Below are 16,497 nucleotides of genomic sequence, written 5' to 3'. Positions count from 1 at the left end.
TAATTTTTATGAAACTAAGCCCCTATTCGTAGAGTAATTTATCTTGTATATTCTTTCCAATTCTGCTAAACAGAAAGCAAAAGTTGAAGGGCAGGTCATGTAACAGTTCTAATATTTATTAACTTGAGGAGTCTTATGAATTATGACAATACTCTTGTTCATGAAGTAGGTTGTTATTATTACGAAAATCTTTTTTTATCGAAAGTTCTGGTTTGTTATTTGCAACTTCATTGTATAAAATCTGAGTACATTAAAAGATCCTGTCCGTGCGACATATTTGTATATTCCCAAAGGAAACCATATTCCCCCAAAGCCAGATATGTTAATATTCTGTGTCTTACCACTGATCACCGTTACTATTTTGTGTGATGGAAGCCTAAACCACCCACCTTTACTGAATAAAATTAGATTTTATGACATACGTCTTCTAAGCACTGTTCTGCAAGTGTGTGACGTCCTTAGGTTAGTTAGGTGTAAGCAGTTCTAAGTTTTAGGGGACTGATGACCTTGGAAGTTAAGTACCATAGTGCTCAGAGCCATTTTTGTTCTGCAAGTAAGCACGTGCAGCATTTCGGTGCGCTTTAACAGAGAACAATGATTTTTAGTGTGAAAAATATCAAACTAAATCGTGGTTTGGAGACCGCGTTACATTGTATATCTCCATATAACTGGCCGGGCAAATACTTGAAAGGTAACACCATGCTGACGCTGATAACGACCATCCCTAGTAGAGCATGGTGGAAATCAAAAAGGTTAGTTAGGTGTAAGCAGTTCTAAGTTCTAGGGGACTGATGACCTTAGAAGTTAAGTACCATAGTGCTCAGAGCCATTTTTGTTCTGCAAGTAAGCACGTGCAGCATTTCGGTGCGCTTTAACAGAGAAAAATGATTTGTTGGTGTGGAAAATATCAAACTAAATCGTGGTTTGGAGACCACGTTATATTGTATATCTCCATATAACTGGCCGGGCTAATACTTTAAAGGTAACACCATGCTGACGCTGATAACGACCATCCCTAGTAGAGCATGGTGGAAATCAAACATTCTTTCAGGTCAATAAAATACTTTCGGGTTTCAAGCTCCATTAAGTGGTCAACTGCTCAAGAGGTTCTGGCAGAGATCTCCTCTGCCATTGTCAAGTGGTTGACTGTTGTGTGGATGTCACTGTCATACATCGCCTGTGACGTCGCCGGTGCTCAGTCCTGCACCATACATGGTAATGTTTTGATGGCGCGACCGCCGCGCCCGCTTCAACTCTCCAGTCATAGGATCCCAGGCTGTATTCAGCTGCAATCCACTGTCTTTACTGAGGGTGTTATCCGATATTTTGACCTCTGTTCCTTCGTTTGTCACGCTATACCAGAAGCCATTGATCCGTTTAATAACAGAAGTCTCGTCGAATGCAATTCGGTCTTCATTTTCCAGTGCATGTTCCACTGCAGCTTATTTTTCAGGATGGTAAAAACGTAAACACCTTCACTATTCTATGCGTCGGTTTTCAATAGTGCGGACTGTCCGAGGACATAAAGTTGAACACAGCCACACGGTAGTTCGTATATTCGACGTGTTCTGAGACCTAAGTTTCATTATTTGTCGGATCCTTGCTGGTTGTCTTGAAGACCGTGTAGATTTTATGTCTCTTCATGAGTCGGCTAACCTTCCATGTTATTGAATGACAGAATGGTAAAAACGCCATCTTCTTACTGCCTTCTTCGGAGGCCTTCTGCTTTCGTGGCTTAGATGAAACTGCTTGCGAAATTTGTCAGTTGTCGAAACCGTTTTCCTTGAAAACTTTACGTAAGTGGCTCAGTTCCTTCTGTAGATTTTCGGCGTCTGGGACGGTTTCAGCTCGGTGTAACAAGGCTGTCGCCTCGAGAGCATTCATTATTACATACTTTTAACCTGATGAATACTTAATAGTTTACTAAGTCATAAAGTTTACCTTAGCAGTATTAGATGAATGAGTAACTGGAACAAGAAAACAGGGACTACAGCCACTGTAAAACCAGTCGCTGAGGGCCTATTGATTTAAAATCTGGTATAATAATGAAACCATAGACACTTAAGCCAACCTTTGATCTGAACGTTTGCATTGCTTCGCAGGGAGGAGCGCGACTGCTGTTCGTGCATAATTTTCGTGCTTTTTTTGGTAAGAAAGTTTTGTTTTTGTTATGAGATTGCCCGCAGCCCTTTGAGCAGCGCCAGACAGAGAGAATTTCCGCCTTAATTCCGGCGACAAAGCTGTTGGCTCGCCAGCCGCTCTTGAATGCAAACGAGATCTGCGCAGCGGACAGTTTGCTGCGCTGCGGCTGGGCTGGGGGCTGGTAGGCGGGGGCAGGCGGGGGTATCCCCGCCAAACGTCGTTTAAAATTCGGAAATAACCGCGGCCCGTTTTATTTCCACTTCAGTTTGCCCTCTGAATGCTCAAACATCTCTCTTGTATTAATCCTTTCCCGTCTATTTCACGACGGATCGCTATGTCACTGCGAAGCTATTTGAAGACACTGGCAATCTGAATGTAATTTGAAGAATAAGGAGTCTGGGCAGATTATTCAATCGTTCCTGCAAATTGCGGTGTGATTAACTGGTCATTGACTACTCATCTGCGATTTCGAATATTTGCTAAACAAAAGAAATGGCTCTGAGCACTATGGGACTTAACATCTGAGGTCACAGTCCCCTAGAACTTAGAACTACTTAAACCTAACTAACCTAAGGACATCACACACATCCATGTCCGAGGCAGGATTCTAACCTGCAACCGTAGCAGTCGTGTGGTTCCGGACTGAAGCGCCTAGAACCGCACGGCCACCGCGGCCGGCTATTTGCCAAACACATTCCACGATTCATGCAGAAGGAACCGGCCTACAGCTGCACATTATTTAATATTGGTCAATCTATGATAATACGTGCCTTTTTATACGCATTTATTCGCGAAAATGTCTTTAGGAACTTAGAACACGCCAATGTGTAACGCAATAATACTCAAATATTCATACGTTGGAAAAGGAACTCAGTATAAGTATCATTTGGGGCTTTTGTAAACACTATTTGATATTCTGATCACCATCAATTTACGCTCACAGTAAATCAACCATTAAAACATATTACAGGGTGGGGCAAATAAAAGTGATGCGGCGGTGTGGATAAGATTTGTGGTTGAATTAACGGAGAAGGAAAAGACTTACTCATACCTCCAACAGGACGCAACTGCCCATACAGTCGGCCGAACTTTGGAGCACGTTTGTTCAAGCATCACGCCTGACAGAGTTTTTAGCAGAGGTCAGTCTAGTGAGGTCCTTCCTGACCTGTCACTGTGTAATTGCTTTGTGTGGGTAGCTTTAGTCTGAGCTGTGTCACAACAATCCTCATAGTCTTCAAGAACTGCAGCAGAACATTTCGGATGACACTGCAGCAATTTCAGCAGTCTACATTTGATCCGCCTTCAGCCACTTGCTGACCATGGCCCAAAGTGCTAATAACTGAATAGTGGTCACTTTCAACATCTTCTTTAGCCAGGTTAGTTCTGTATTTCCTTCCCTGTGATTTGCATTTTTATTACCTGGAACTCTATTCTCCGGACCACTTAAATTCGCCCCACATGTACATTCCAACAGCAGAAAGATTCAGTTTTGAGAGAACAACGTAATGGTATCTAGTAACAAAATATAATTAGAATAATACTGTCATTGGACTTGAGTAGTACTGTTGTACTCCTTTCTGTCGTAGCCCAGAAAATCTCATGCTCAGATGGTAATAATGGCACACTACACAATCAGTTCTGTGTCGAATCAGGATCATCCATGTTTTGCAGGCTTCTATCTATGGCACAGATCGTATATTAAAGCGGACCTCATCTTCGTCTTCAGATTCCTAATATGTTGTCTCTTGATAAATCTCAAACCTTTGCCAAAACTTTTGGATTTATGTCTTAATTATTTCATTTCTTTCGTTACTTCCTTTACATGCTTCCAGCATCATAATTTGTCAGTCTGTTTGCCTACGTTTCCAGCTGGTACGTTAAGACGTTTTGGCTGCTGCAAATGGACAAAAATCACCACGTGAAATACACCTAAGAAGATGTCAGCAATTAACAAAAGGGTTCGTGATCTGTATCCGCACAGGCGTTCTTTTTCTGTTTCACCTCTCCGTGCTTCCTTCAGTTTGAAAATCGTTTGAATTTTGATGTCTGATTTCCCAGAAACCTCTGGTCGCTTGGTAGTATTTCTTAGGGCCAAAAATGGTTTACCGAATGCACTGGATTACTAAAATAAAGCCGAAATGTATTAAATTCATTATTGACACATCACTTTCAGATATGTTTTTGAAATCTAAATTGGGAAAAATTACTTTTCATGTTATTTCACCCAAACAAATGACATTCTGTTCAAGATATCAGTATTTTATACGTATCGGTTACCCTCACTGCTTCGAACTATTGTGAACTGATGTTTGTGTTCATATTGAATAAATGAATATCTTTTATGTTTCAGTTCCTCAGATGTAAGGGTATATGCGCTTGCATATTTCCACAAATCTGCTTAGATCCATAACTTCATTTTTATTTTTTTCTGAGTCCAGATCACTGTTTATTGAGATGTATCTCGCAGTGCTAACGTAGTCTGCGCGTCTCTCTACAATTAATAATACTATGCGATGAAAGACTAAATCCTAGCATTTGGCCATTATGTGTATTGTTTATTACTGTTGGCAAAGAGATGGGTACAGTAAGAGAGTATATGGACGTGCACCAGGATTACTTATGGATTCTCTTCGTCCGAATTAGATAGTATGCAGGCGAAATCATCAAATGCCAGGTTGAGCGACAACTGTTTAGTTTCAGTGCTATGAGATATCAGTTAGCACAAGTCTAGAGCTAAGTTAGATAGCTGCGATGTATGAAAATGTATTTTCTCACTGTCCATGTTATTTTACCCATGACGATGGCAATATTTTCCTCACTATTTAGACATTCATGCTTCTTCCTTGCTTGCCAGTGTACAACTAATGTAGCGTATAGTTTCATTTTGAATCAAGCGATCGATCAAGTTAGGTCCGTGAACACAAGATATATCATCCATAGACAAGAAAGGACCGCTGATGTCAATATATACCAGAATAGAAGGTCAAAAGATATTGTAGCTAAATCTTTTCGTTTCGAAAAGTCGTTTTGGATGACGAGATGATTAACATGTTCAGCAACCTACGCCCTCATGAAGATACCATATTGTACTGCGAAGAAATGTGACACTGTGTCGGTTTCACCTCTCATGAAGACGTGAACAAGTTGATTGTGCTACTGTCCATTAAAATCGCGATTCGTAAGAGCAAGGGTTTACAGCGCCGTGCTGGTAACACAAAACGTGTCCTAATTACACGTTCATAAAGGCGAGGGAGCTGAAAAAAGGCTGCACGTTTCATATAATTTTGCTTTTTGGGAGACCAATTACAGTTGTACTCTCTCGCTTTCGTCGACGGTATCTCAGTAAAACGGAATAAACGTTAGTTGGTGGCTTCGGTCGTGGAACACTTCACTGTGTTGCTCTTATTATGTCTAGCCTAGGCTGTGGACATTTCTGCTGTTCCGTTTCCGGACACTTCATTATAATTTACGATCACACATTCAGACTAAAAAGTATTTTAGTAACCCATGTCCATGTGCTGAAGGTAGAAAGGCTGTTTTCTTCCTAACAGAGTGTAAGAATTATAGTCGGTTCGTAACACCAGAGGTGCGCGGAGCGGAATTAAACTTTCCTTCTTGATGTGTGTCTGGTGAGGCTGTTACACGCAAAGTTTCCCCAGTCGTTGCATTTCTCATTGATAAATTGTGATACTTTTTTGCCATGCAGTTGTTTCGCACTTTATAGCTGGGATGTCGACACTGATAAATATTATAACAACAAAATGTCTTGATTGAGTGATTACCCATTGAATTCAATGACTTATTGACTTTTGGTAGAGGGCATATATAAGTGACCGATATTATCCGTAACTAATACCCATATATCAATGTAAATAATCAGTTATTAAGTAAGTAAATCCTTTCTAAATACGTTTCACATAATTTACTATATAAGTGGATATTGGAAGGTTACTTATACAATATTTTTTTCTAGTTATACTTTGTGAACATTACTATGTAAATAACATTCTACAAGAAAATTCTGAGACACTAGCACAACACTGCATGCAACAAGTGTCATAGATTTATCTCATAACTGGCAGTCTCTCTGCTGAATGCTAAGAATGTGTATGATAGATGGTAGTGTTGTGATGATGTTGATCTTATAGCAGCACACACAATGTTGTACATAGCATAAGGTAAATGTGTACATTGCTTGCAAACATTAGCTGCTGCTGCTCTGTTTCGCTGGTCTCCAGCTCTTTGCCCACTCGGCTCTGCACCACTTTCTGTCTCTCTGTACCTCACATGTTTCCCTTCTTTCTTGTCTTCTTTCTCTCTTTTTTCTGCCAGCATCCGCGCCGCCGTCGACAACGCCCGGGCCGAGCACGACCGATGCGGCGGCGTCGCGGCGTCACCCAGGTATAGCCACAACAACAACAACAACAACAACGACATCGACAACGACACACTGCTACACAGCCGGCGCAGGCCAACCCAACACAACACTTTCAGCGCAGCACCTGGAGCAGGGCCGAAACCGCATTTGTTCTACAGTGGATGCATTGTGTGAACACAACGTTAATCGCCCAGAGAAACACACAATTATTATGATCAAGATAACTAAAGCATTTAGCTTTCTCCCAAATCGTACGAATAAGCCAATTCTTTCCTGTGCTTTTCGATTTATAGACAGTTGCTATCTACACTCACGGCTTTTAGAACAAAGGAAGAATACAGAGTTTCATACGATCTCCATCCGAAAATTAATACTAATATTTTATTCCCAACCGAGTCCTACGATTTAGTCATGAAATTGGTTTAACAGAATGCGAATGCTAGTAATAGTCATGCCATGAATGACAAATCCTTTGATAAACCTCTAATGTTATGTTTTGTACAAAATGAACCATACCTGAGAATCACTTTATTGATCGATATATAATTCAATTATTAAACCTAACAAATTACTACATCTGATAAGCCAAAACTGCAGGTGTTGTATCGTGATAGCTTACATCCAAATCTAGAGGTAACTTGACAACTGAACCTACGTCAGGTCGCTGCTTTCATACAAAGTAAATAGGATGGGAGGAAGTATTTCATGTTCTCAGATTTTATTTTAATTACACTTATTTCATAATTCTAGAAAAAATATTCTTTTAAGTGAGCTGAGTTTCGGAACAACATTAATATGTAATTCAAAACAAACCAGCAACGACAAGCGCCAGTTCGTTTGTAGCTGTGCTACTGTTTGTAAAACACGCATCACCATAAAGAAATCATGAGACTAGAAAGAAGGATATTTTTTCATATCACTGTAAGGGAAAAAAGGAACTTATACATCTACAGGGCACTGAATTTGTGCTACATGTCATGAGACATGGACTCTGACAAAACAGATGCTAGACCATAAGTCTAACCTGTGACATGCATGCCCTACACAATGGAGATGTACCAACGCTGTGGCGGATTAAAGTTGCGATACTTCGTGACCCCTTTTCGGGTGTTTCAGTTGATACAGCACTGTAAGGAAAGAGATATATCCAAGTTTCAACCATGTTCCTGCACGGAGTTTCGATCTTCCAAATACGGTCAACTTCTTTACTTGCAAGACTAGCGCCATGGCTAAGTAACTTAAGGACGAAGTTCATCAAGGTTTGGAATGAGTTACGAGTCATGTGAAGTGACAGAACACGTAGAAGAATAGCATTCCCTACAGTTTGTGAACGAATGCACACATGCTCCCGAAATGCAGTTTCAGAAACTTTTTGCAGTATCGGTATCAGCTCTGTGATGTTACAAATCGCTGTTTAAACTATAATTGCGAGTTAAATATACGCGAGACACTTGAAGAAAAAAGCAAATTTTTCATTATTTCAAAAGTAATCACCATAGCTGGCAACACATTTATGCCACTGTGAGAAAGGACGGTAAACGCCTTCGCGGAAAAATATTTACTGCGGTTGCCTAGAGAGCCATGAGTGTACCCAGGCGGTCCCACATATCCCCCAAGATCGTTTAGTGTTCGCCGCAGAAGATTCACTGGGAAACCATTAGACATGCTTCATACAGCCCGGATTCCTCCCCATAGATCTGGAGTGCATACCATCGTTCGAAGCAAACCGGCGGCCACGAACGTCAATCTTCAGAAAGATATTAGTGGCCGTTTGTTTGCATCAAACGTAGGGATGCACGTCTGGATACTATCAAGGTTCCGTAGGCCATTGCAAATATTTTTCTTTGAAGTCATTGACCTACTTGTTTCACAGTGAGATACATGTATTAAAAGTTATGGTGATTACTTTTGAAATAATAAATAGTTTACCTACTTCCCTTCCATCTGCCTTGTTTTCATTAGACTGCCCCTCATATCTACAATAAAGAGCCTGAAAAATGATCCATTCTACCAACTGGTGCGCAGAGACCCCATATGCAAACATGGTTCTGCTATGTCGTGGATAATAAAGTCTCGGCGTTGGGACACAAATCACTAATGTTTCACACGTGCTAATGCACCAAGACCGAAAGAGGTGGCGAAGTGGATACCTATTCTGGCAACGAAGGCTAAAACCCTGCTTTGTTATTGAGATTCATGTTTTGGATGGTTTCCCTGTATCTCTTCAGGAAAATCCCAGGGTGGTTCTTTTGAAGAAGACATGGTCGACTTCTTTACCATTACTTCTCAGTTTTCCTAATCCGAATTAGTGCTATGTCTTTAAGGGCCTCGTTGTTGACGTCACATTAAACTCTAAATCTTCCTTTCAAATAGTTACTTATACCCAACTTGCAAAGCAGCGTCTTCAGCAAAACCTGTTCGATGTAGACGAGAGCACTATCGAAGCAGGTTACGTCCTTTGCAAAGGAATCCTGGCACATAGTCCAGCTTGAGTGAACTGTATGGGAAGGCAAAGAGCAAACATTTCTCTGGAACTGCAATACGAAACACGAGACGTCGAGTTTAACGTCCAGTGAACATATAAACAACCAGAGCACTAAATCAATATGGGGAGCAAATGAGACGCGAATTTGAGAAAACGTTTATGTGGATTGCTGATGTCAATTTTGGAAGTCGTGGAGAAATTGGATTGACTTCTGAGATGATGTTTTGTTTCCAGTGCGCTCACTTATTGCACATTCACACCTAGAAGTACAAGAAGAAAATATGATAAGACAAAAAGTATGTTCACGAAGACTCACGTTTTCTTCATGGTGTTGCATTTAGACAAAACGGTAGATAATTTTTGAGTATTTCCTTACATTACGTATGATAATACTGTTGGTTTCAAATATGCACATTGTTAGTGAATCAGAAGTATTTCGATTTTCGAGGTACCGTAAAAATAGGAGAACATTTACTTCAATTACCATTGCAGTGTTTTCTGTTTCTTTTTATCTCAGTTTCTCATTGAAATATTTTTTACTACTCCACTCGTGTGAAATTACAGTTACTACTTGGTTGACACATCTTGGAAATGCTGCGTCAGTTTAGTGACTACTGAATTAATGTTCATTATAATCCAATTTTACTGTCACCATTCAGTGAATTATATTTGCACACCTCATTCCAATGCAGTTATAAACAGTACTAAGTGTCCTTTTCAAGTCTACCAAATATAGCAGAAAGAAATTCAGCAGCTGTGTTGCTACATTACCGCGTCCAACAGAAATGAATACAACTCTCCGGTACCATACGCCATGTAATCTGCTATTCATGGTTAATTGTCACTGCAACACATCTGGAATCGTTGTGGAATAGTGAAAATGTAACAGGAAGAGTGTCAGAGCTAGTACAGCCTTCTAACGATGTGTGCATTTGTACTTATTTAACACCGACATCCAACACAAATTACCATAATTATATTGAAAACGTTGTCAAATTGGGAGAACACAGACAAGCGAATCACACTCACCTTGCACTACACGTCCACCAGCCTGACAGGAGAGAAAGACGGGAGGAGGACGTTCGGAGATGCGCAGGCGGGACTAGGCAGTAAATCAGAGCGCGTGTGGAAGGGGGGAGGAGGAACACACAGGCGAAAGCGATACAGGCCACAACAACGAGCGCGCGGCCGCGGGCGCTGTCGATAATCGCGGCGCCGCGAGTAATCCACGCGCGCGCCGCGCCGCCACGGGCTTACAAGGCCAATAACTCAGCCGCTGGCCGGCGGCCGGCGGCCGGCGCCGCCAGATAACGCTCAGCAGCGGCGGCGCGCGTCACCGCTGCCCGCGCGCTCCCTACTTGTCACCTGCCGACCCGCCCCTGCAGCAACCGCTGCCCGCGACACACAGGCGGTATTCCGCCGTTCTGCTACTGCGGGTACGTGCGCTTTCCTAGGAGTATACACCGTTTTAATAGCGTGTTGGTCTGCTTTTCAAACACAGTACAACAGCAATTCTGCTTGGATTCTACAAGTCCTTGACAGATATCCATAAGTATGTGTCACCAGGTACAGGGTGTTTCAAAAATGACCGGTATATTTGAAACGGCAATAAAAACTAAACGAGCAGCGATATGCTTGGGACAACAGTACATTTTCAGGCGGACAAACTTTCGAAATTACAGTAGTTACAATTTTCAACAAAAGATGGCGCTGCAAGTGATGTGAAAGATATAGAAGACAACGCAGTCTGTGGGTGCGCCATTCTGTACGTCGTCTTCTGCTGTAAGCGTGTGCTGTTCACAACGTGCAAGTGTGCTGTAGACAACATGGTTTATTCCTTAGTACAGAGGATTTTTATGGTGTTGGAATTCCACCGCCTAGAACACAGTGTTGTTGCAACAAGACGAAGTTTTCAACGGAGGTTTAATGTAACCAAAGGACCGAAAAGCGATACAATAAAGGATCTGTTTGAAAAATTTCAACAGACTACGAACGTGACGGATGAACGTGCTGGAAAGGTAGGGCGACCGCGTACAGCAACCACAGAGGACAATGCGCAGCTAGTGCAGCAGGTGATCCAACAGCGGCCTCGGGTTTCCGTTCGCCGTGTTGCAGCTGCGGTCCAAATGACGCCAACGTCCACGTATCGTCTCATGCGCCAGAGTTTACACCTCTATCCATACAAAATTCAAACGCGGCAACCCCTCAGCGCCGCTACCATTGCTGCACGAGAGACATTCGCTAACAATATAGTGCACAGGATTGATGACGGCGATATGCATGTGGGCAGCATTTGGTTTACTGACGAAGCTTATTTTCACCTGGACAGCTTCGTCAATAAACAGAACTGGCGCATATGGGGAACCGAAAAGCCCCATGTTGCAGTCCCATCGTCCCTGCATCCTCTGGGCCGCCATTTCTTCCAAAGGAATCATTGGCCCATTTTGCAGATCCGAAACGATTACAGCATCACGCTATCTGGACATTCCTCGTGAATTTGTGGCGGTACAAACTGCCTTAGACGACACTGCGAACACCTCGTGTTTTATGCAAGATGGTGCCTGGCCACATCGCACGGCCGACGTCTTTAATTTCCTGAATGAATATTTCGATGATCGTGTGATTGCTTTGGGCTATCCGAAACATACAGGAGGCGGCGTGGATTGGCCTCCCTACTCGCCAGACATGAACCCCTGTGACTTCTTTCTGTGGGGACACTTGAAAGACCAGGTGTACCGCCAGAATCCAGAAACAATTGAACAGCTGAAGCAGTACATCTTATCTGCATGTGAAGCCATTCCGCCAGACACGTTGTCAAAGGTTTCGGGTAATTTCATTCAGAGACTACGCCATATTATTGCTACGCATGGTGGATATGTGGAAAATATCGTACTATAGAGTTTCCCAGACCGCAGCGCCATCTGTTGTTGAAAATTGTAACTACTGTAATTTCGAAAGTTTGTCTGCCTGAAAATGTACTGTTGTCCCAAACATATTGCAACAAACGGTGTATTTCTATCGCTGCTCGTTTAGTTTTTATTGCCGTTTCAAATATACCGGTCGTTTTTGAAACACCCTGTACCTACTCCCAGGTCACTAATTTCCCGCAAATTACGCGACGGTGGTTTGTGGGCACGCAGCTGGCGCCCAATATGTGTTCCAATGGGCGCGGACCAGGGGTATTTCCCGGATAGGACATCAATATGGGTTTACTATCAGGCTCCTCGAAACACTGCAACACGATTCTGTCCTTGTATCGCGGAGAGATATCCAGCTGGAAAATGTCATCGCCATCAGAGAAGACTTCAACCGTGAAGGGGTGCAGGCGATCCGCAGCAATGTTCACGTAGTTCACTGCTGTTATGGTGTCTACGAGTGCTACCGTAAGTTCCATGAAAGGCCAGCCCAGCTCAGTGTGACCCATAGCATAATTCTGGCCTCACCAGCCTGCGTCTCTGGCGCGGTAGACGTTTCAAGGAACCATTCGCCTGGATGAAGGCGTGTAAAGCCCCGAACACTGACCTGGTGTAACAAGAAATGCCATTCGTTCTACAGGCGACACGTTTCTATTAATCCACGGTGAAAACTCGGTAATGCTATGCTCACCGCAATCGTAACTGACGATGTCGATACGTCAACAGAGGAACATGTAGGGGTCTGTGATGTGGAGCTCCATATTTAATAATGGTCTGCGAACGCTATGCTCCAAAACACCTGTGCCTGTATCAGCATCGTACTCCGTCGTCATATCTGTCACATTTTTTGAAAAAAACAGACATAATGTCTTATGGGATAACAGCAATCAGTGATTTTATAATGTTACTTAAAATCCGTCTTGATTGCAAAAAAAATTTTTTTTTTAATTCATATGACCGGTTTCGGTTCATTCAGAACCATCTTCAGATTTGTAAAAATAATTATACTAATTTACTATTTCACGGAAGCAAATCTTTTTCATCCTATCTAATCAACATGAAATGTACCAGAACGTACCTGATATTTCAGTTACAGGAGTAACCCGTCTAAATCCAGCAACTTTCACATTCTACGTCACATAAAATTGGTTGGCAGAGTGCATGTCATTTATATTAATTATAACACTATTACCGACAGGTGGCGTCTGGTACATTTGTTACATTCCATTTGCACATACTGTATTCAGTAGATCTTTTTTATATGAAAAATATTTAATTTAAATATGTTGATGTCAAAGTTAAAATCTGTACTTGTCAGGATTAAAAAACAGTAAAATTATCATTTTTATACGATCTAAAAAGCATAGGGCGATTTATATATCTATGGGGCTGGTGTGAACTTGTTTTCCTCTACGGTCTGCTTCCGTGGTTCCCGCCATTTTGGTGGACATCAGACGACTGAGCGGACCGCGGCACAACACCAAAATGGCGGGAACCACGGAAGCAGACCGTAGAGGAAAATAAGTTCACACCAGCCCCATAGATATATAAATTGCCCTATGCTTTTTAGATCGTATAAAAATGATAATTTTACTGTTTTTTAATCCTGACAAGTACAGATTTTAACTTTGACATCTACATATTTTAATTAAATATTTTTCATATAAAAAAGATCTACTGAATACAGTATGTGCAAATGGAATGTAACAAATGTACCAGACGCCACCTGTCGGTAATAGTGTTATAATTAATATAAATGACATGCACTCTGCCAACCAATTTTATGTGACGTAGCATGTGAAAGTTGCCGGATTTGGACGGGTTACTCCTGTAACTGAAATATCAGGTACGTTTTGGTACATTTGATGTTGATTAGATAGGATGAAAAAGATTTGCTTCCGTGAAATAGTAAATTAGTATAATTATTTTTACAGATCTGAAGATGGTTCTGAATGAACCGAAACCGGTCATATGAATTTAAAAAAAAAATTTTTTTTGCAATCAACACGGATTTTAAGTAACATTATATCTGTCACAGACTGCTGCCTATTCTAGATTACACAATGGGGGTTGCTCCGACCTCTACGTTTTGTGATGAGAGGTGGAAATCCAGTACCATACGGCCTACGCGTTATTCCACCATCCTTCAACCACTTTCCATAGCGGCTCACAGCCGTAGTACTCCCATAGGCTAAAACTTTCGCCGTTTCAGAGATTCTCACTTCCAGCCGCAGTACCACAACAATGTGTCCTTTGTCATAACCGCTTATATCAGCGGATTTCCGCATCTGCGGCCCGTAGTTTCGCTACAATGACTGCCCTTTCGTCCTTCTTCCACTTACATTCTTTCTTTACTGCATTACGTGCCCAGAATTCATGCATTCAACCTTGCAATGGGAAGCACTTATAATATTTTGGCCCTTCAGTCTAGTATGATTTAAATCAGCTGGCTTCCGACGCTTCAGGTCCAAAGTTGGGACGCTACCCCGACAACTATCTGCATGCAGCAGCCGCAATCCGCTCTCCTCGGCGACAGAAAATCACTTCAGAACGTCTGTCTCTTGTAAAAAAAGTCAGGAAATAGGTCTTGAAAGTCCAATGCGGTGTTGACTTCTGTATTGTCTCTAAGAATGCCAAAAATTTGTTCTTAATTATAATTATAATAGTAAACGGGAGAAATCACACTATAGTTTTCCTTTCGAAAGTGACTTGACATGTCTGCGTGGCGAGGTCGTACCACTTTAGTTTGCGGTCGTTCTACACCCTTTTCAGTTACTAGGTGCTCAGTGGAGCTCAAGGTATGACAGTGCAACAAGTCTTTTAAAATCTTTGTAGTACCTATTGCCAATTTTATATCACTGTCCGTCTACTACTTTCATTATTCTTCTTTTCATTTTTTTTAACCTCATGCTGGTAACGTTCCTGCACCAGCAAAAATTATTTAATTAAAAGTTAATGATCGGAGGCAAAGCTGAATTTGTGTTGAAGGTTACATACTACGTGTTAAAACTAATAAAAATGTTAATCTTTGGAACAGCTGGTACGTTGAACTGATACCATTTGTTTCAAATTTTTTCTATTTGATTCTAAGAAGTACTTTACACACTCAATACCTGAGCTGCTTAAGAAGATGATAATTGAGGAATCTTGAAGCACTTTGACCAATTACTTTGTTGAAAGTCTTGTGAAAATATTCTCCTGTGCCTCTAGAAGGCATATTTGGTAAGAAATGTTGGACATAAGTCTCATATGGTACGACAGATGCATTCATGGAATGTTTACGTGAGAATCTAGTTAATATCTTGTTTGAAATGTCTTAAGTTGCAGGAATTGTCAGTAGCAGGCCATAACTTCCACGTCTTCTGGAAATTTATTTCTTTCGATTACTTTTACTTTATCTTTCTTTTCCGTTTTTCCTGAAATAGCGTCTCAGTCCCAACACCTATGCCAATACAATGTATTATACGATTCAACTTTTTCACATTCATTCATTACAGAATTAAGTACTCACTTACTTTCTGCAGCTCGTTGTTCTATTTCTTGTCCGACGTCTTTCACTACCTGCCTAAAGCCCGAGAGATATTTAATATTCTCATAAACAGTGTTTTTTGTCTATTGTTTTGCTCCTGACCCTGTGTAACACATCGCTTCTAGCAAACATTCTAACTGTCCGCTAAAACTATTGGTTGTCCACAGTGAAAATTGAGAAGTATAAAAGGTTCGTTTTTGTGTTGCTTATTTCATGATTGTCAGGTCCAAAGAGGACTCAAGAGTCAAAACGGAAGAACACTCGTAAAGTTCTGGTCACCTATTAATTATTCTTTGCCAAAAAAATACCAGTCCTGTTTTTGTCACTCTTCCCTTGGAAAAATGTCTTCTCCACGCCTTAGGTAACACATTCCTTCCTCATCACAGCCAGTTCCGAAGTTGTCTTCGGATTTCCGGCACATCATTTTCCTGATATCTTTAATTCATGATGTTTTTGGGCAGATGATGTTGCTGCATTCTGTCTAAATGCTTACTCCAGTTTCTTTCATATATTGTTGTAAATTTTGCTTTCAAAATCGAATATTTGCAGCCCTTGTCTAATTTTTGTGTTTCGTACTTGTCCGTTAGTGTGCAGTGTTTTACTGCCCTGAGAAATTTCATCTCAGATGACGTAATTCTGCATCTGTCTAATTTCGAGAGTGTTCATTCAAAAACACGAATTATAGACTGCCATAATTTATTGATAATTTTTAACTGTTATTGATTAGAGTTTATATTAAATGCGTAATACTGAAACAATGCAGTATTTGATAACTAATATACACCTTACTTTTTTCATAGTCTCCCTGATTCATTAAGAAACATAACTGTAAAGTTCCTATTCCACTCCACTGAAGCTGCTCAATAAGCGAACTTTCAATAGCTATTGGGCCGACGGTACCCACAAGTGAAATACGATCATGTCATAACCTTCGTTACAAAAAAAGAGGAGCTGTCGGCCTGTTGCCATGACGCTCTAACTGATGTCACACCTACAGCAATCCTAAGTGGCTTTTTGCATTACTACAACAGCCCCAGCTAGCTAATTG

At 41.2% G+C, this 16,497-nt stretch overlaps 1 protein-coding gene across 1 annotated transcript in view; it reads left to right on the top strand.

Moving 5' to 3' along the window:
- Positions 1 to 16,497, top strand: part of LOC126190988 (lachesin-like) — a 979,391-nt gene that overhangs the window by 899,103 nt on the left and 63,791 nt on the right. The window contains exon 6 of the mRNA XM_049931664.1: positions 6,475 to 6,543. Within this exon, the coding sequence (XP_049787621.1) occupies positions 6,475 to 6,543 (69 nt within the window). The remainder of the gene's footprint in view (positions 1 to 6,474; positions 6,544 to 16,497) is intronic.

The sequence above is a fragment of the Schistocerca cancellata genome, chromosome 6 (assembly GCF_023864275.1).
Source record: "Schistocerca cancellata isolate TAMUIC-IGC-003103 chromosome 6, iqSchCanc2.1, whole genome shotgun sequence".
NCBI lineage: Eukaryota > Metazoa > Arthropoda > Insecta > Orthoptera > Acrididae > Schistocerca > Schistocerca cancellata.
This window is presented reverse-complemented; position numbering and strand designations above follow the sequence as displayed.